At 40.5% G+C, this 20,191-nt stretch overlaps 2 protein-coding genes across 2 annotated transcripts; both read left to right on the top strand.

Moving 5' to 3' along the window:
- Positions 1 to 860: 860 nt before the first annotated feature.
- hoxd3a (homeobox D3a) lies at positions 861 to 15,812 on the top strand. The gene is made up of 4 exons (XM_055230362.1): positions 861 to 1,101; positions 13,155 to 13,208; positions 14,237 to 14,765; positions 14,989 to 15,812. The coding sequence occupies exons 3-4, from the start codon at positions 14,324 to 14,326 to the stop codon at positions 15,735 to 15,737; spliced, it is 1,191 nt and encodes a 396-aa protein (XP_055086337.1). The 5' UTR covers positions 861 to 1,101; positions 13,155 to 13,208; positions 14,237 to 14,323; the 3' UTR covers positions 15,738 to 15,812.
- hoxd4a (homeobox D4a) lies at positions 5,865 to 8,368 on the top strand. Its single transcript, XM_033987113.2, has 2 exons — positions 5,865 to 6,505; positions 6,807 to 8,368. Exons 1-2 carry the CDS (start codon positions 6,034 to 6,036, stop codon positions 7,097 to 7,099), a joined length of 765 nt encoding a protein of 254 aa, XP_033843004.1. The 5' UTR covers positions 5,865 to 6,033; the 3' UTR covers positions 7,100 to 8,368.
- Positions 15,813 to 20,191: the final 4,379 nt, after the last annotated feature.

The raw sequence follows: 20,191 nt of genomic DNA, 5'->3' as shown, positions 1-20,191 counted from the left end.
ACTGGCTCAGGCACTGCTAGTTTTGTATTGGATCAAACCCGGATCTTTTTCATAAAACACACACACACACACACACATACACGTACACACACACGCACACAAAGAACACAGACGGTTAGGCCCGGGCTGGCTATAAATCGCAGCGCGCTGACGGCCACATGTCCTGCAAATGAACAGAATGAAATGAAAGAGATTCCTTTTTGCTGCACTAATATTCACACATTCGGGCCCCGCATGTCTCTAAATTTCTACAATGGCATAAACATGTTTCAGATCTGAAAGCTACAGCACTACTATGAAGCATTGCGGATTTGTTATAGGTCATGTTTTTTTCTGAAACGCTATTTAAAGAAAGAAACAGGCCAGCTGAAATGCATATGTTTGGGCCAATGATAAAACAGGAAAAACAATGCGACCATAAAATCAAAAGCATAAAGGCCTTTCAAGGTCATTAAATCAGCTATGTGATTTGTCAATCAGGCCTAATTTTGTTCCGTTTGAAACATAGAATCTAGTCAAATGTATCATGTGAAAATGTTGAAAATATGATTAAAATAGGCCTTTACAGCAGGGAACTGTAGCCTACTCACGGCCAAACATCTGTCTAGTCTGATCCATTTGATGCGACTGCGCAATAAAGATAGTGCGGAGTTGTTTTTTTCGCAGCGGGCATTGAAGGGTTTGAGCTGCTCTGCGTTGAGAAGGGGGGAATTGCTGCAGTCTAAATTCCTTTTTGTGCGAGGACAATTTACAACGGGGTTATAGCGCTTTTTATGGGCCTCCATCGCCTGTCATTGGGTACCCCTGGTCATGTGTGAGAGCAAACGTCTTCATGGCTCTTTCCTGATTTCCCAGGCCATTTTCCCACTGCATACTGCGTCTATGGCGCTTAAAGCTTTTACGCACGGTCTGTTTTTCTCCAAATATACTAGCGCTTTGGTTATAAAAGTCTGACCAGTCGAGAGTTGCCTTTGCGCAGTGCAACGGACATTTTGGACCTCAACAGGACATTTTTCAATATTCGATCCGCAGCAGCGGCGCCTCTTCGAAGCGGAATCTTCAAAAATCAAAGAATAAATATGGATTATCCATCGGCTAAATGTGAGTATTTTGTGAGATAGCAGCTCATTCACGCCTGTGTGTGCGAGTAAGGACTGTGACAGCTTCCTGTTTCATTAGTCATGTTAATTAGCATCAGGCTAAGCGGTCGGGTTCTGTTTAGGGTCCATGCACACGAAAGATTATCAAGGGAGCAGGATTGTTGTCATTTTTAGATTGACCAAGACAAAAACTGTTTAATGTCTCGTAAACCTGGGTGTTTTGAGAATTGCAGTGGCAACAGCTAATCCTTTTAAATGGTCGTCTTTGAACAGTTTAAGTTTTGAAGTGTCTTGTAGAATATTTTATACTAAACGAATTTGTGTACATTTTTTTGGAGTCGTTTGGCAACCTATATAATTTGTGGAGCAAATGTAGATATTTGGTCAGTTTCATCTTGGAATGTCGGATAATAATATTCATGGTCAAATGCAGGTTTTTACTAAAGTCCTTTGCAAGCTTTCCATTTATTTACAGAAAAAGTAGAATTCTAAGTTCTCAGCCGCTTGAACATGAGGTCAACTGAACAAAGACAGTATTTCACTGTTGCCTGACAGGCAGCTGCGAAAGTATTTACAGCCTACTGCAATGCGGCAAAATGGACACTGGAAAACAGGCGCAGACAGCAGGCTTGAGCTCTCTGCGTTGATCGCAGTAGTTTTCAGTCTAATCCTTATACTCACAGTCCAAACTACTTGAATACAATATGTGCGAATGATGCTTATATAAGAAATATCCACCGGCCTTGACAAAACCTCGACCCCGCTGGTCTCACTGTTCATAAACTGCTCCGTCAGCACCAACACAGAAGGGACTGACAAACTGAATATTTGGCTTATTTTTGCGTTTTACGCATGCAAACATTCTGGGCTCATATATTGCAACATGTTTCATTTTATGATACAGTGTGTAGTATGGTACAATGCCAATGCATTTTGCAGATTATGCAGCCTAGACCTTACGGTCAGAGCTGGAAAGATGTTCTTTATTGTTGATTCTTTATCACTCGCATCTATTAGGCCTAATATTTTGGTTGCGGTTGATATAACTCATGGTTTTGTGCTGTGAAGTTCCAGCAGAAGGCGCTGTTGTCCAGCGCAAGATCTTATTGACGCGGTCCACGCAGTCTGTGTAGCTGTGTGCCAGGATAAAGTGATTGGTTATGGTTTAGGTCACGTGACACGTTTGGTATTTGAACGGCTTTGGTGAGATTAAATGTTTGGAGATGCATTTGTTTGGAACAAATAAACAAACTGAGATAGTAGAAAAATTGAGCTGTGCAAAATCAAAAATAATTTTGCTGAGATGGAGCTTAATTGTCTCACCCGTTAAGTTCATTGTGTTACTGGATGGTCAGTGGGAGGGGCTGCAGGACAAAATGGGCTGTCAGTAGTTCGGAAGTGTCAACAGTCGTGGTGAAGAACAAAAAGAAAACTAACTATAAAAATGTATTTTAGAAATGTATTATTGAAGAATTATTATTAAGAATTAGGCCTAATAAAACCATTAATATAAATATGGACAAATTACAGCACACTGAACGATAGCCTCATTAAGTTTACATATTTTAACAACCTATAACTTATTAGAAGGTATAGAAAGTAATGTAATTTTGGTTTGTGAAATAATGATGATGAGCATTTTAACTGATGCAAGTATCTTATGTAACTACAGTTTAGATGTTATGAAATAGATGTATGCATGTCTGGAATCCATTATGCAGTATTAGCCTCAGATTGTCTCTTTTTAAGCCTCTTTCTTGTTGCACATCAGCGTAATCGTCTTATTGAGTAAGTGCAACTTACAGGGTTATTTATGAATCTGTTCGCTCATGTGAGTGGCTGTGCGGAAACACGTGACACCATTAAAGTTTGTTTTATGGCCTGGGACTTGACAAGCCAAAATATAATTCTCATTGTGTATAAGTAACGCGCGCAGATGGGCACAAATAGTTCTTCCATTGGTGTGGAGCTCTACTGGATTCACTTTGACTCCCGTTCCGAGTTAACGCGTGCTGCTGCCATGTGTCTCCGTGGTAAGACGCGTTTTATCATTTTTCTGATGCTGTTGTGGGCGTATGATGTCACGCGCTCGACTGTTTCCTGACTCACAAACGGCAGCAGGACCCACAAGTGCTGTGAGACAAGCTTTTGCTGCTGTATGGATTTGAATGACTTTATCAATGCAGTGCGTAAACTTTTAGAAAAGTCAAAAAGTGAGCTTTGGTATCGTGTTGCATTTGTTTTTTGCTTGATTGAATTACAGGCGTGGTGAGAGAGCACATGTGGTGTAAACTGCGGATACTGTCCTTTGAAAATGTATTTTAGCCTTATAATGCTTGCATTGTAATACAGACGTTTTATAAATGTATTGATTTATTACTTGCTTTGAATTGCTATTGATTTACCATTATATATTGCATTTTTTTTTGTCAGTGCTAAACTAAATTTTCTCTGCAGGCCTTAGCAAATAAATGTAGCCTTTTTGAAACGCTGTCTATTGCCTGAAGCATGTAATACATTTCAAGTAAATCTTTTATGATTAGATTTTTTACTTGGACAAACTGATGAGTGTGCGTAAAAGATGGAGCCCTACCGCGTATTTCCAATTTTTCAGAACAGTATTTCTGCATGGAGGAAAATTGTAATTGAAGCTGAAAGGAGTCAAGCTGGAGCAGTTGGCCTTTCATTTAAGTCGAGCCGTGGATGAGGAAACGCTGACTTTATCATTCTTTTGTTTGTGAATCTTGGCTTTGACCCGTCTGAAGGATGAGGTGAAAACCAGGTCACACCGTCTCACTCTAAAAATCACCAAAGAGTTCATAGTTTTTATATCTTTTATGCTTAGTAGTTGTCTCTGTTAACGGTGTTAAAATGTATTCTTTGTTTTGCAGTAATTTTTAATGTTAGTTTATTAGACTTTATGAAATAAATTGAAAAGCCATTACACATAGGATATTTAGTGTCATTTGGTGGGGTAAATAAAATTCAGTTTACAAGTAACGCACATAACAATGAGATCCTGTTAAACTGTTGTGCGGATCGTAGTGAGGTCTAGGCCTAACTAATCATTAAACGGCCTGTGTGTGGCGGCTACTGAATGACTCCCATTTCAACTAAATCCAGTGAACATTTATAAGAGATCGTGACTAACAGTCCATTAAAACGATATCATCAAATAAGCTATCACTCAAACTGATTTGTGGCTTCATTTGGAGTATGCGATTTTTCTAAAACACGCACACACACACACACCCACCCACACACACACACATATATATAGGTCCATACCTAAATTTGACCAATTTAACAATCACAACTCTTTGATTTATCATCAGTTGATTTTCAAAAGTTCCCAGTTTCTTGCAAGGCTTTCTTTAATGCGTAAAAGCGGCTGTTTTAGAGATCCGTGTGGTGCTGGTTAAAGGCTCACGAGAATCAGCATTACTTTGGCACCCTTTGAGCTGTCAGTGGCACTAAAAATAATTAAACTTTTGGATACGTTTGTAAATGGTTTTGCTTGACCTCGGTGGCCTGTCGCCTCTTCGTTTTGGACAGCATATAACTAATACACATGGACATCTGTTTAATAAGCCATAGTCGAGTAAATTGCATTTAGTTGTGCTTTTGTGGTGTTTTTATTTTCGCTCATAATATTTGCTTTTTCGTGCTATTGTATGAGGTCTTTAAAAAGACACTTTGGTGTAAACTTCAGCTGTAAACTTCAATTGAGCCCTGGAGCATGCTTTCTTCTCTTGCCAATATCCATATGATTTGAGTATTTTGAGCGAAGCGGTCTTTAGGACAAACTTCTTGTGTCTTTTTATAAGATTGACAAGTGTTTAAAAGGGACGTTTGTCATAAGTCACAAGACATAAACCAATTTCCAGAGCGTAAAACTTGACCAGACAGAAGAGTAATTCTGTGATGCATGTCTTCTTATTCCTTAAGAAACCATTTTGTGTTTAAAATTGTTGGGCCATTGCCGTCGTCTATATATACCCTGTAGAACCGAATTTGTGTGATAAAAGTACAGTCACAGATTCGATTCTAGGGGAGTATGTGGTCGATGAACAAACGTCGATTTATTGACTTGCTGCAATCTTCCTCGGGCTCGTTGAGTGTTTGACGTGCTGTCAGGTGATCCAGTGACACAGTGAAGTCCATAAATAGAACAGAATCTTACAGGACACAGCACATTACAGACTTTAGGCCAAAGAATAGAACTTTATCTCTGTGGTGGTAACGTGATCTGAAATGTTTCACTTGATAATTATCAATGTAGAAATGGAGGATAACACAGCGCACATTTGAGCAGTTTGTGTTTTATTGCCCTGTGGCTCGCGGTGGCTCTTCATTATTGATTCCCTGGACTGGCTGCGCCTCTGCCTCTGGCCAATGGACTCTTGAGACGCAGCAGTCAAAGGGAAGGCAGCAGATGAAATGATGGGACTCGAGTAACTTTTGGATGACCCCTGTCCCGACAAAGACACTGTCCATCAATTGTCCGCAGTCGTTCTTTTGTGCTTTTATGCCAAGGGGCTATAGTAACCTTTGTTAGATCCTGTCTTCAGCACAGTGCCCCCAAGCAAACTCACACAAACTGTTTATCCCCTAAACTTACAAACATGCACTTTGTTTTACACAACTTTATTCAACTTTTATTGTTCGCATTTTAAGACATTAGCTAAAATATCATGTATTAGGTAACATCTACAAAATCTGCGCCACTCACCGCAGAATTATGATCTGACTTTCTAATACACGCGTCTTAATTCCGCTCTTCTTTCCAGGTCTAATTTGGGAGTAGGTTACGCTGGATTCAACGCTTGTAGTTGTGTGTTTACCCGTTTATCAGCCAGAATCACCTCCATTGGCCGATTTGGTCACATGGTTCGCTAACTTTATTCAGTTGACACGAAAGTAGGAGGGCTTTATGGAGGGAGGAAAAAAAGACAACTCGAGAAAAATTAGTATTTTCTACCTTCAGAAATTAATGGCCATGAGTTCGTATATGGTGAACTCAAAGTATGTGGATCCGAAATTTCCTCCATGTGAGGAATATTCCCAAAATAACTATATACCTGAGCAGGGCGCGGAGTACTACAGCCCAGCGCAGGACACTGACTTTGAGCATCCAGGGATCTACCCACGGTCCAACTTCACGGAGCAGTCCTTCGGCTGCAACACGGTTCAAGAGCCCACGGTGCCGCCACGGGGTCATGTACACGACAGGACGCAGAGCCACTCGGATTCCTTCAGCACGCACGGGGAACAGGGGCCCACGGTTCAAGCGACCGGAGACAGGACGTGTGGCCAGCAACAGAACACAAAGAGCCACAACGGGCAGCAGGGCAAGCAGCCAGCAGTGGTTTACCCCTGGATGAAGAAAGTGCATGTAACGACTGGTAAGACGCGCTTGTATCATTCACTCTGATATTTATAGCAGTGTTTGAAAGGCCTCACCAATTACACAAGTCATAAATTTTTTATTGCTGAGGAAATAGGCTCCGAGGTCAGCCCCTCAAAGCCGCTCAAAAGTCAGAATGACCGCTTGATATTGTATCCACAACTGCTTTATTTCCTTTCTCATTGCTGGGCTTTTCCAGTTGTGGAACTGACTAAACTTATGTCAGTACGCGCCTCGTTCTGTCTTGTTGTGTACTGTGTTCCCTTTTGGTGACACTCTGTGTATTTGTTTCTTGCCAGTGAACCCAGATTACACGGGGTCCGAGCCTAAACGGTCCAGAACAGCATACACGCGGCAGCAGGTCTTGGAGCTAGAGAAAGAGTTCCACTTTAATAGGTACCTGACCCGGCGGCGGCGGATCGAGATCGCGCATACACTTTGTCTATCAGAGAGACAAATCAAAATCTGGTTCCAGAACCGACGCATGAAATGGAAGAAGGACCACAAACTCCCCAACACCAAGGGCAGATCTGCCCCTGCAGTAGGCAGCCATCTGCACAAGGAGCCCCACACGGACATCACCACGTTATAAGAGATACACAGGAGTGGACTGTGCGGAAAACACAAGGCTGCATTCTGACCTCTGCATGGAACTGCTATGATTTTTATTTTTTATTTTTATTTTATTTTTTTCAGATTTATTTAAAACAACCTAAGCAGTATTTCTGACTTTCATCTTGCTAAAGAAACAATCAGTAAAGTTTCAAATACATCAGCACAAAGGCATAAAACTCTCTTTTACACCATTTAAATCAACATCTCCGCTCTTTGTATGGACTAAAATCTTTCTTCTCACGTGGATTTACGTTGGTATGAACCTCCAATGGTCTTTTAGGCAAAAAGCTGACACCATTCATATAATTACGCACACATGATAAAAACTGTTTTTTTTTTCACTTCCAAACACAATGCACAAAATGCCTGAATCTATACTTGAACGAATTTACATGTAGAGCACGCCAAACCGTTTGAATTGTTTGAGATGCTAGGCCTATAGAATGCTATAGAATAGGTAACTTTCTTTGTTTGTCTTAACTTATTTTATAAAAAGGCTTTGGCTTTCTCTTAGCCTAAATGTGATCAAGGCTAAATCCAGACATTCCTGTGTGCAAACTATTCCGAGTGCCCTTATAAATCTCTCCTGACACCTTTGTAAACAATGTACATTTTCAGAGCTTCTCTCGTGCCAACTGAAACTCTTTTTAAAAGATCTTTTGTTATTTGCATGGCATAAAAATTGATAATGGATGTTTCTCATCGGAAAGAATGAAACAGAGTATTTAGGAGCATAATTATTTTTTTCTTTACATGAGTTATTATTTATTTGTTTAAAATTTGTACATTTTACTATAGCAAACATACAATTTTAAATAAAAGTATTCGTTGAACTGTTTATGAATTGGTGTGCGTTTATAGCATGCTATACATTTTAAGTTGATGTGAGAATGTGGGCCGGGGGTTGACAGAACTCGTTTCCTACCATCTTTATGTTTTGGCCAAAAAAAAAGTGTGCAAGCAGCTCTCAGAGCCTTTTTGTATCTTGGAGACAAGGTATTTCGAGCCAAAGGTGGACAAAGCAGCGCGGCCAGGTTCATCCAGAGGCCACGCATGAGCCGCAAGGACTGACCTCCAGCCCCTGACCCGCGGACAGCGCATAACTGCTACAGTTTTTAAGCATGTCGCAGAATGGACAGAGATTATAGGCAGCAATCGTTACAATTGTGCGCATTTGCGAAAAGCGGCCAAAAAAGTCGTGGCGTGCGCAAATGCGTGTGCACCTTAGATCCATTTTTATTTCTGTAAATGCTTTCTTATGTTCTGCATTGCAATGTGCGTATTTTTAAACTGAGTTTACAAGCTTTTACGTTAACGTAAATGTTTTGATAGCCAAAATATATTTTTTTCATGGAAGTGGTGTTTTATTTATTATTATAATTACTGTTAGTATTATTTTTCCAGACCATAATTTGTGTCAATATTTTGCAAGATAGTTAACTATATTGAATATCAATTGGATCATCCTGCTTTAGTTTCTTTAGAAAAATGAATGCCCATCCGGCCAGTTGGCCTTTTGCAAAGATTCACTATTGTGCCAAATTTGCCACTTTTACATTTTCTTCACATATGTAATAAACATTTTGCTACAGAATGCAATCTAGTCCCATTTTTATTATAAAACACTATGAATACCATCATAATAACTCGGGGTGTTTATATTTTAGGCGTTTATCAGGAGAAAGTGGCTTTTGGTGCGTAAGAATACCTTTATGCATTTACTACTCCAAATTCTACAGACATCTTGCCTGAAAGTAGTGCGGGGCATCAGATTAGGTGAGATACAGAGAAAAAGTCTTACAATTAAGTCGTGAAACATTTACTAATGTTGACAGGCGCAACTGAACTGAACTCCAAAAGGTATAATGCCAGTCTGATCCTTTGTCTCAGTGAGGACTCACGGGGATTGTATCAAAGCACTTTACAAGTTTGATTTCGGGCGTTAGCTCGATGATCACCTTCGACCCTTGCCTAATGCCTACATCGCAGAAACATAACTGGCTGAACTGGACTTAATACAAAACTTGGATAGGTTTGTGTGCGCGTGCGTGTGCGCGTGCCTTGTGCTTGGGAGGAGAAGCAGCAGGAACAAAGTGATGCTGCCATTGATGACGAGCTCATAGATGCAAGAAGAGGAGAGCAGAGGCTGATGGCAAAATGAGAAATAAATAATATTCTTACTGCACAATAAATAGCATTGTTACTGTGTTAATAATACAAAAGTTCTGCAGTGGACCAAAGACAAATAAAAACACACTTTTATTAAAGTCACTGTTAAATAATTTTCATATTGTTCATCATAATGAAGAATTAAGGTGTGCATAGAAACGCTGTCTCTTTCATTATACGTCAGGTGAGAGCAGCCCTCTACGTGTAGTGTGTAGCCACGCTGACCTACATGTCTGAACAGCAATAAATGGAAGCCAAAGGCAGTGCCATTTTCAATGACACTGCAGCCAGAGCTGGAATACGACGTGCTGCTCTCCATCCGGCCATATTTGATTTCCAGCTGTTTTCGCAGAAGCCTCTCGGATCCAGTCAAGCCCCTGAGATATAAGCATCAACAGATACAAGCCAGAGACTATACCACCAGACTCTCTATTCTCGACCACGTGATTGTCTAAATAATTAATGCAGCACGTCCCCCTAGAAACACGGCGTCGTCATTAATCGCGAGGACTCTATCAGACTTGAAAACTGAAGAGATCCCCCAAGAAAATAATATCCGATAGCCGGCGCAAGTGTAACCTTCTCTGTAGCAGCACATCCGAAGCGACGGATGCTTTGGTACGTACAAATTTCTGAATTTTTCATGTTGCCTTAGCAGCTAGATGACGATATCAAATGTCCTGATATTTGATAAATTGCTGCCTTTGATGTGGCGCGCGGAAATTTCTTCGGGCTATGGATAGTACCGCTTTACGCACGGAGTTTTCCCTCTTGTTCTCCACAAAGGCACCGTTAAAGCTGAATTTCAACACTTTGATATAGTTCATCTATAATTTTTGCATCGCGTATACTTGTGGTTGCATGCTCTTCAGCGATACCTTGGCAATGGCTTTGTGCGCAAATTTAGCGATCACATTGAACAGACTACTGAATTTTAGACACTTTAAACACACTGTTTGGCGAATGGCTAACGCTGGTTAAGATGCCTCTGGCTTGGCTTCTAGTGCCTCCTTCACAGAACTGTTTTTATTGTTGGTGGCTGATGTGAATTTGATGCCTGAAAGTGGTACAAGTTTGTGCGGTCTGACAGATCTAGCTCCTAGTAAATCATTGGCAGTAATTCCTGAAAGGGTGCAGTGCTGTTGGGGGCCGGCCGAAAACTGTAAATCTTTCACTTTTATTGCCCTCTGAACATATGCCGTGCCGATACAAGCCGTGCATCCCTCTTCACAGTCAGCAGTGGCTGTGCGCTCGAAATCCTCCTCTTGTAAAACACGTGGATTTATTTTCTAATTAATTCATGAACAGAACATCTATCCTTATTTTTGTGTGAATGATAATGAGCACGAGGCAAGCCTTGGCTCCACTCTTTGTGTGTAAAGGCAAACACAGCAAACAAAAGATGATAATGTGCTTTATTTGAATACAATACAGGCACAGATGGAGAGAAGTCCCACGCCATTTATTTCAGAAAAAAACATGTTTAAGTGTAAAATTCACAAAATGTAAAATGGAAATATTAAATATAAATAAGAAACGTCTTTAGTTGATGTCTTTCGGTTTTAGATAAAATATGCTATTGTATCAAAAACCAAATTGGTTTCAAAAACAGTTCTACAGTGTAGTGTGTTCACACAGGCTTAAAATTGAAGTAAATGCAGTTCTTTCGGTGCACAGAGCTCTATTTGTAAAACCTGAAGCACGGTTTAAATGTTCATGTGCATATCAAGAGAAGCGAGGAATAGAAGATTTTCACATAGACGAGGAAATAAACACCACCCTTTATCAAAATGGATTGGTGAGGTAAGGCTCGCTTGAAGCAGGGTGAAGGAGAACAATCACGTGAACAAATATGCTTGTGTCTTAAGGCTGTGCCTTGATTTGTCATCATGAAGCTTCCGAAACACCAAAATCCTAATGCTGGCTCCACATCAGCGCAGGCCTATCCCTGACTCAATTCTGCACATATCAATTCATGATTGATTGCCAGGATTTTTTTTCTGGAATAACGCTACCTTGTTGGCTTTTTATTGGTAGCTGTATGCGAGACCTTCCAATCTTTCGGGAATAGTGTCTCCACTGGTATATGGAAATGTCTGAAAAACAGCAAGATCAGGTTTAGGACAGCATTGTGTCCAGACAAAGGCTGAAGGATTTACGCTGGAGAGCGCACAGACAAACTGAGGAGCATTATGATGAATTGATACACAGGTAAGCAACTGCACAGCACACCGCAACCTTTAACGATAGGTTAACATAATGCAAGGAAATGTCTGTGATTTATTCCACTCAATGGGCTGATGCTTGTTAATGGGACTTTGGTGAGCGCACGCGGATATGGACTTTACTTGCAGCTCTTCAAAAGCAGATTCATAATTTTAAGAGGTGCCTTCAAATATTATCGACACATTGAACGGAAGATGCTCGGCGCTTTTTAGCGCACTCTGTTTTGACAAGAAGCGGCTCCAAGGAAGAAGTAGGAGAGGAACTTTACTTTTTGACTCTTGGATCGTAAATCACATTAATTTGTTGTCTTATCGTCACTGTGGCGTTTGTAGTGATTTATGTGGTTTCAACTGTACGGCTTTGTCAACTTGCAACCTAAAATTATTTTCAGATTGGAGAGCCTATTTGAACGACTATAGTTGGATTATTAGATATTTATTAAGAAGAATCTTATTCAGAATAAATTGTCACCACATTGTGTGACCGTTCCTTTAATAGACTAGACGACTATCTTTGGTTTTATTGATAATTTTTTATATTTTATTTTTCGGAGAATGACGCCATTTGCATTTGGCTTCAAGGAAATAATCGGCAACATGTTATAGACTATAACTGTTAGGCCTGGGTCATTTTTGTTATTTATTATTGTTGTTATTATTGTTACTTTAGTAATAAATGTAACATTTTTAGTGTGCAATAGTGACCCTATTATGTGGCCTAATGAACAAAAAAAATAATTAGCCTAAAAAGTTAAAAAATAAATATTATATAGTTACATTTTTTTTTTTTTCTTTTCTTTGTAAAACAGGCCTGTTTGGCTTCAGCAAATGTTTTTTTTTGTTTTGTTTTTTCCACGGACGGCGTAATCAAACGTTTGAAAATCGTAAGAAATGAAAGGGACATTAAATGCAGTACTTCTTACTCCATTTTTTCTCATATATTGACGCATTTTAATGCTTAAGATGGAACAGAGCTGATAAAAAGGATAATAACACTCCACTTAGAGTCTGGCCATTGTGTGAGCCAAACTTACCGTAAAAGCGCGTAGGCGAATAACACCGCGCTATGAAAAGAAGAGCATGTCTGCTGCTAGTACTAGTGGGCTAAAGCACTCGAGGCGACACAAAACAAACCCGTAGTCCACAAGCCGGGGTCCAACAGCACATTTCAGCTCCGCGTAAAGCACAAACGCTCCTGCCGCTCCAACGTCTTGAGCCACAGAAATAAAAAGCGGCCCGAGTGTCGAGGATGGCTTCTTGAAGCAAACTGCTCGTTGTTCATTAAACTTTGACTTAATACTCACTGACCTTTGGGTCACACAAAAAGCTTATGACTGCTAAATATTTGGACGACTCCTTTGTGAGAAAAAGTGCAGATGCAGGACTTTTTCAGAACGCCTTTGAGGCACAGCCACAACAACTCAGACTCCAGAGAAGAGCTTAAAGCAGGGCAAACTAAAGAAAAAAAAAGTAACATTAAATCATTATTTATTAAAAAAAAAATAATAATAATAATGTGGAAAAAGGAGCAAACCCTACCTACATTGTGAGATTTTAAACTGTATTTTTTGGGAGATAGGCCAGTAAAACGAATTTATAGAGTGGTGACTTAAGGCTGAATTTTGCTTTGTGTTGCAGGTCGAGGAGGCTGCAGTGATGTATGCGTAAATAACAACCTTTGCGCGAATTTTGGTGAGTAAAATTAAAATAAAATTATTACAGTTTTCATATTATGTAAGTTTTAAATTATAGGTCTAAATAGCAATAAAACATACAATCAAGCCACACACTCAAACTAAATCCTACATAACCACATGCAAATGAGAAATATAAAAATGGCCAGAATTCACCGCGGGGTCCAGTGACTTCCACTCGCGGCTTTGGCAGCGCCGAGTTTCGGTAAAGCGGGGTTTGGTTTGAAGGCGAGGAGAAGAATGGACGCCTTTGGTCCACACTGAACCTTAATGAGAGAAACGGTCGACGATAAAATTCTTTCCCATGCCTTCCTCCTACGCTGTGCGTCTTGAGCACTGTTTTGCTTTTCATTCCTCTCTGTGGCCGTTTACAACCATAACATTTGCGGTCATAAATTTTGCCGCGGTCCACACTGACAGGTGCAATTGTTATGCGCGGGGCACACCGCACCTCCTCGAACCACCAACATACACTAGGGTACACGGCCGTTCAAGTCTGTTTGAGGCCGAATCCATCGCTTTCTTCATTTAGCAAAAATATATAGGTGTACATATTTACAAGACATAGTTTAGGACGTGTGGGGGAGGGGTGTGTGGTGCACAAGCACCAACCAACAAACATGCATATGACATTTTAGATCCAGACCCCTTCACACAAACATATGAACAACACCTCTGATAAACTATGGTCATATATATCTGTATTTGTGCCCTGGTGAAACGCGTCGTGGTGGGTTAGATTTCTGTTGCAGGAACAATGCGTGACGGGCTTTGTCAGGCTCGTGATTAGTGAAAAGCCCATTGTGCGTATGCGAGTCAGAAGCTGATTCAGCTTATTTCTAGGGAGCCTTCAAGTCTCCCAGAGGGTCCTTTTAACGCGAGTTAAACTTTAACAGTTTTGTAGTGAGCCAAGTACTGCTAGCGCTGCTGTCAACCAGCCGTTTGTGGGATACATCTGCTGTAGTGTGAATGGCGTGTTAGCTTCAGGACACTCATTGCTCGTACCTTATGATGTTTCTTTTTTAGGTCAGAGACTGAAGAGACAGTGGGAGACACCAATCACGTGAAAAAACAACATCAATGCCCCTGGCGTAGTAGGTTTAAAACTACAAAATGCAGAAAGCTACCTATTATGACAACTCTGGACTGTTTGGAGGCTACACCTACCCCAAACCTGACTCTTACAACTATGGCCCATCTCATCAGTCCTACACGGCCGCCAGCATAGAATCTGACTATCAAGGCCCAGTGTGCCCCATCCAGACCTCTACTGCGCGCACATCGAGCCTCAAAGACAGTGATCTGAACGGGGACTGCATGCGCCAGGGCAGCACTCAGAGCAACAGCAGCCAGGCCAGCAGCGTTAGTGAGCCGCAGCCTCCACCTCTGTCTGCGGCCTCTCCGGGTTCCAACAGCTCCACATCCAATAAGAAGAAATCTCCCTCTGGGGCATCAGGCTGCGCTACACCGGCCTTAACCAAGCAGATATTCCCCTGGATGAAGGAGACCCGGCAAAATTCCAAACAGAAGAGCAACAACTGCAATGCGAGTGCAGGTAAAGGCAATGCCCCAAATGATCATTCCCACACAGGAAATAATGAGCATGTATCCGATTAAAACAAATCCACAATTTTACTAACATTTCAAAGCAACAATTACAAATCACGCTATTATTACTAATAGGCAATAGGATTTCCAGAAACTCTCCAAATTCACGTGTTAAACCGTATGCCTGCATGTTTATGGTCTGACTAAAACCTGGTTTTGTTTATTTTCAGGTGAGGTGAGTGATGAAAAGAGCCCACCAGGACCTGCCTCCAAGCGGGTCAGAACCGCATACACCAGCGCCCAACTTGTGGAGTTGGAGAAGGAGTTTCATTTTAACCGCTATTTGTGTCGCCCTCGGAGAGTGGAAATGGCCAATCTGTTGAATCTAACCGAGCGCCAAATTAAGATCTGGTTTCAAAACCGGAGGATGAAATACAAAAAGGACCAGAAGTCTAAAGGCATGGCGCATTCTCCTCTGGGACACTCTCCGGATAGAAGCCCTCCACTGAGTGGCCCAAATCACATTGGATACTCTGGCCAACTCCAAAATGTGAACAGCCTCAGTTATGACGCGCCCTCACCGCCCTCCTTTGCTAAACCCCAACAAAACATGTATGGATTGGCTGCTTACACAGCACCGTTAGGTGGATGCATCCCGCAGCAGAAAAGGTACCCGGGATCCGAGTACGAACACCACGGCATGCAGAGCAATGGCAGTTTTGCAAATGCGAATTTGCAAGGAAGCCCAGTTTATGTGGGTGGGAACTTTGTTGATTCCATGCCAGCCTCGGGCCCTATGTTCAACCTCGGCCATCTTCCTCACCCCTCATCCACCAGTGTGGACTACAGCTGCGCCGCGCAGATCCCAGGAAACCACCATCACGGACCCTGTGATCCCCACCCCACGTACACAGACCTCACGTCTCACCAAGCGTCTCAGGGAAGGATTCAAGAAGCGCCTAAACTCACGCATTTGTAAAACGTCTTGTGTGTGTGTGTGTGTCTGTGCGTGTTTCCGTGAGCGACAGCGCGTGTATGTGTGTGCCAAATTATGTTGCGCTCTTTTTATTACCTCACTAGTCTAATAACTTCGCTCCGAGCGAGTCGTGTATTATTACAGTATTATTGATATGACTATTAATGCTATCGTGTCATTATTTTTTGAATACAGCTTTGTCCATTCCTCTATAGGGGCACACAAGACTGTTGTCAGTCAGTTTGTTTCATTACTTTACATTATTCATGTGCAATGCACAGTTTGGACTAAATATTTCATGCCGTTACTTGAAGATAAGTCTAATAGATCACAGTAGAAGCTCATCATTATAGAAGAAAAAGAACCATTAGAATTTTTTGTCTGTTTGTCAGGATGCCGTGTCCTCGAGAACATCAAACTTATTTATTGGCATATTTTTGCATATACTTTCTAACTAGCCTCTATCTATTTATTATTTAATTATGTTGGTATTGCACATTATTTATCGTTTATGCGAGTATTTATACATGTAACTTTTGTAAGATTGGACACATCAATGCACTTGGAAGTGTGGAAAACAGGGTTTGAAATGAGTTGGTCTTATGTGGACTAGGCACATTTCTTATTTGGCTCAATGGGGCATTTTATAGTGTATAACACCACTATACTGTATGTCCATGGTAATTCTTGTGTCAACTTTAAGAACATAGACTATCTAAGTATTTAATACAGTATTATACACCAGCATGTCACTTTGTGTAGCCATTGTTTGATTTGTTCTCCATTGTTTATGCTTCATTTGGTAGCCTATCCATAAAATACAAACCCTAATGATATCAAAATGTTATATTTTATTGTGTTAAACATTTTGTAAATAAAGTGATCAAATATGTTATGTTTATTATTTTTATATCAACAACTATTCAAATATACTTTTAAGAATAACAATAAGATGTATTTTAGTGAATAAAAGATTAACTTGGATTTCATTGCTCATGTATGCGTTTCCAAAACCCTTTTTAGCTGGAAAAAGATGTTTTGTAATGTTCTGCTGAATTTAAAATCTTTAAAATAAAACACATCGTTGTAGTTCTATACCCAAATTGTTCCTAATTTGATTATGGCTTGAGCAAAATGAATTCTGAGATTCCTTGTGTTTAAGCTGTTCGGCCAGGCCTAAACCAGGTCTTGTTTTTGGTGGCCCATTAGACTAATTTGTGACTACCTAGAAAACGAATATACCTATGTTATAACTAGGCAAAAATCATAATGTTACCGATGACTGTGGTCGCATTTCCACTCACAGGGCCAGCAGCGACTCACACTAACAACAAAAGGCTCGTTGAGAGAAATGGTTCTGTTCATTTTAAATTACCGACAGGTGCCATTTAATCCATGTTCCAGTGTTCAGTCATATCCCTCCAGTATGTAACTGTATATAGGCTACCAAAAGAGAAAAAGAACCTCAAACACAATGGTGACAATGACGAGCGGAGAAATATAGCCAGGCTACTAGTTTGACATTGGAAATGATGCAGCGATGGCGGCGCGCGTTGGTGAGCGCGCACAGAGCAGCAAGAGAGCGCAGTTCATCCTTTATTGCTCCTGGAGAGCCATTTCAAAGCTCATTAATCAAAAACTCGTCGCTTTCAGACTCCTCGCTGATCCCTCCTCCTCGTGAACAAAGCATTTGCATTCCAAATCCAAGTAACACGTTTCAAACCGGGCAGGCCCACCTCTAATGAGAGGGGAAAGCCACGAAAAGAAAACGCCTTCTCGGATTCAAGAATATACATTCTTCATTTTAAAAGTACATCGATGATCTGAATGTGTCCTATGGCCAAGTAAACCTCCTCTGAGACAAACTATAGAAACAATACATCGTCAAATACCCTACTGTTTTGTTTTTTAATTACCTTTTATTCTATCCATGCTTAATTATGTCACTGAACCAGTAAGGAGCTGCATTTTAAAAAGGAAACATTTAGGCTTTGCTACAAAAACACAAGTAACAAGTTAAAGATAAATATGAATATATAATAGGTCTATATACTGGCTTACATTTAATGAAAACCCATCTTACACAATATGCAAAGCAAAGAGTAACCAGGATGTTTACTGTTTAAGTGTTTTATTTTATTTAGGCTATTTTTTTTTATTTATTGAAAAGGGACATAGCACGTTAATGAACATAACAATGCAAATGCAGGTCTATGCTTTTGGTTTGATGAGTGAGTTGAGGCTGTACCCTCTCCTGTCCCACAAACTAAAGCCAAGGTCTAAACGCCAGAATAAAGATTTTAACCAGATTATCGCAGTTTACTTTACAGGCTACAACTTGGTCCATCTTAACATGTGCTCAGTTAACATATTTTGATGCGTTCAACTCGTTTAAAATAAAATGATAGAATGATATGGTTTGTGAGTCACTGTGTGGAGACGAACACGCGCGTGCTTCTTGTTCTGATTGGTCTGAGACGAAGAAGACCACGCCCACTGGTCAGGGCTAATATTTACACACAGGGAAATAGCTACGAAAGGCTAACTAATAATGAGTAATAACAAGACTGCTAACAGACTTGTGGCCCAGCTCTTAAAGGATTTGAACACAAACCGGATATAAAAAGTGAATATTCTTTGTGCGTCATGTGACAGGAGCGAGGAGGAGGACGAGTGACCAGCGGAGCAGCAGCGGACTGTCTCACTGCGGCTGATGTGCAGTAGGCTGTGTATGATTGTTCACTGTTAATTGGTTACTGTAGTTTTGTAAGAAGTCGCCTTAACAGAGCTAAATGCAGCCTACTATTGCGTCTTCATCCGGGTTGTTTTCCCTTTTTACGCGCGACACAGTGACTCGAACAAGAGAGAAAACGCCACGCCATCACATCCTCATAGATTTTGGGCTTTTTGGGCTTTATTTTGGGCGACAACCTTTATTAAACAGGCCAGACTGTGCAACCATGTCTTGTGTGTTTTCAGATGGAAAAGCAGCAACATTTCCTATATAAAGAGAGCACGAAACTGGACTAAGAGCGATGTGATTGTGAAGAGGTGAAGCCGTGGAAACTGTGCTGAAACACTCACTCGAGCATACGACTTCTGCAACAATGTTAGAATAAGTATGTTTTTTATCATTTTTATTTTAAGGGAGACCGACTAGTAACAGACACTGACAGACCTGGTTTAAAAAGTCATCAATCTTAATATTTGATGTACAGTGTTGTCATTTACATTGTGGAATAAATACTTCTATACTGTTCTACTGTATTGTGTATGATTTGGCTCTTACTAAACTGTATTCAGCATTGTATAGAGCTACTCTGAAGGTTTTAAAGCTCTTTACGTTTGTATGATCTGTTTATAACTTTTGAAATGACAGCTCTTCCTTGGCTGGGGAATCTAATACACATGAGAAACCTGATCTATCTCCAGTGGCGGGAGCAGGGCTAAACACTGACAGAGGATGTGAAGGCTGAAGGACATCATTGTCACAAGTCCTTTCTGTTGTCTGCCCTCTGCTGTCATTAGCTATCGACTCTGTGGACAGAGGTGGGGCAACGCTGCCAACTGCCCTGTCACTCACCATGGCCTGCACTCATCAGCTGCTCAAGGTTAAAGACACTCTCACTAACTTTTATTATCATGCATCAGCTGTAGAAACCTGTTTGCTGGGAAGTCTCAACTGCAAAAAGAAACAAGCCAATCAAGAGCATTTTCAATAGCCTAACATGCCCATCTAATGAGACCTATAAAATTGTGGTCTATCAGCAAACACACAATATTGAAACTAGAGGTACCAATCTAGCGTTTTCAGTTCAGATACCAGTATCCATACTTTGACTTTAATTATCTACCGATATATCAACCAATACCAGGGCTGTGACAGAAAGTCGCCTTTCCTTAAAACATTAATATTATAGGAGAAAATTGATCTAAATGTGTAAGTATTGCTGTAACACGAAAGTTGGTACAGCACATAAGGCATTCAAAATAATAAGTTAATATAGGCTATGAAGAATCCTATATATATATATATATATATATATATATATATATATAAAAAATGTTATTTATGACACTACATTGAGAAAATAATTATTTAAGTTAACACCGAAACAAAGTTTAGCTTGTGAGTTCTCAAATATGAAAAGACACAAAGCTTGTGTGTGGATAGTATATTTGTAAAAGAATAGTTATGTTTGTACTTTATCATTTGCTTAGTGACAATTGGTTTGTAATCTTTCAAATATAAAAGCCTGGTGGTCTCTAAATCACAGGCACTTACCCAAGGATTATGATATTTCAACATGAACTAGGAAGACAGATGAAGTGGGATATTACGTAAGACCAAGTTTCTGTTGTGAGCTGCGCAAAGGGTGCCGATTCATAACACACTTCAACAGGGCGACCTACGGCCAAACTGCTCCAAATAACTGGTGGCTAAGCGAGCCCTGCAC

The sequence above is a fragment of the Periophthalmus magnuspinnatus genome, chromosome 21 (genome assembly GCF_009829125.3).
Source record: "Periophthalmus magnuspinnatus isolate fPerMag1 chromosome 21, fPerMag1.2.pri, whole genome shotgun sequence".
Taxonomy (NCBI): Eukaryota; Metazoa; Chordata; class Actinopteri; order Gobiiformes; family Gobiidae; genus Periophthalmus; species Periophthalmus magnuspinnatus.
The sequence above is the reverse complement of the archived record's forward strand: the minus strand, read 5'-3'. Positions and strand labels throughout refer to the sequence as shown.

Bases quoted from the DNA above. Each gene is read 5' to 3' on its own strand.
- hoxd4a (XM_033987113.2), top strand. From the start codon at position 6,034: ATGGAGGGAGGAAAAAAAGACAACTCGAGAAAAATTAGTATTTTCTAC. The intron at 6,506-6,806 runs GTAAGACGCGCT...GTTTCTTGCCAG, and splicing joins GAAAGTGCATGTAACGACTG to TGAACCCAGATTACACGGGG.
- hoxd3a (XM_055230362.1), top strand. From the start codon at position 14,324: ATGCAGAAAGCTACCTATTATGACAACTCTGGACTGTTTGGAGGCTAC. The intron at 14,766-14,988 runs GTAAAGGCAATG...GTTTATTTTCAG, and splicing joins CAACTGCAATGCGAGTGCAG to GTGAGGTGAGTGATGAAAAG.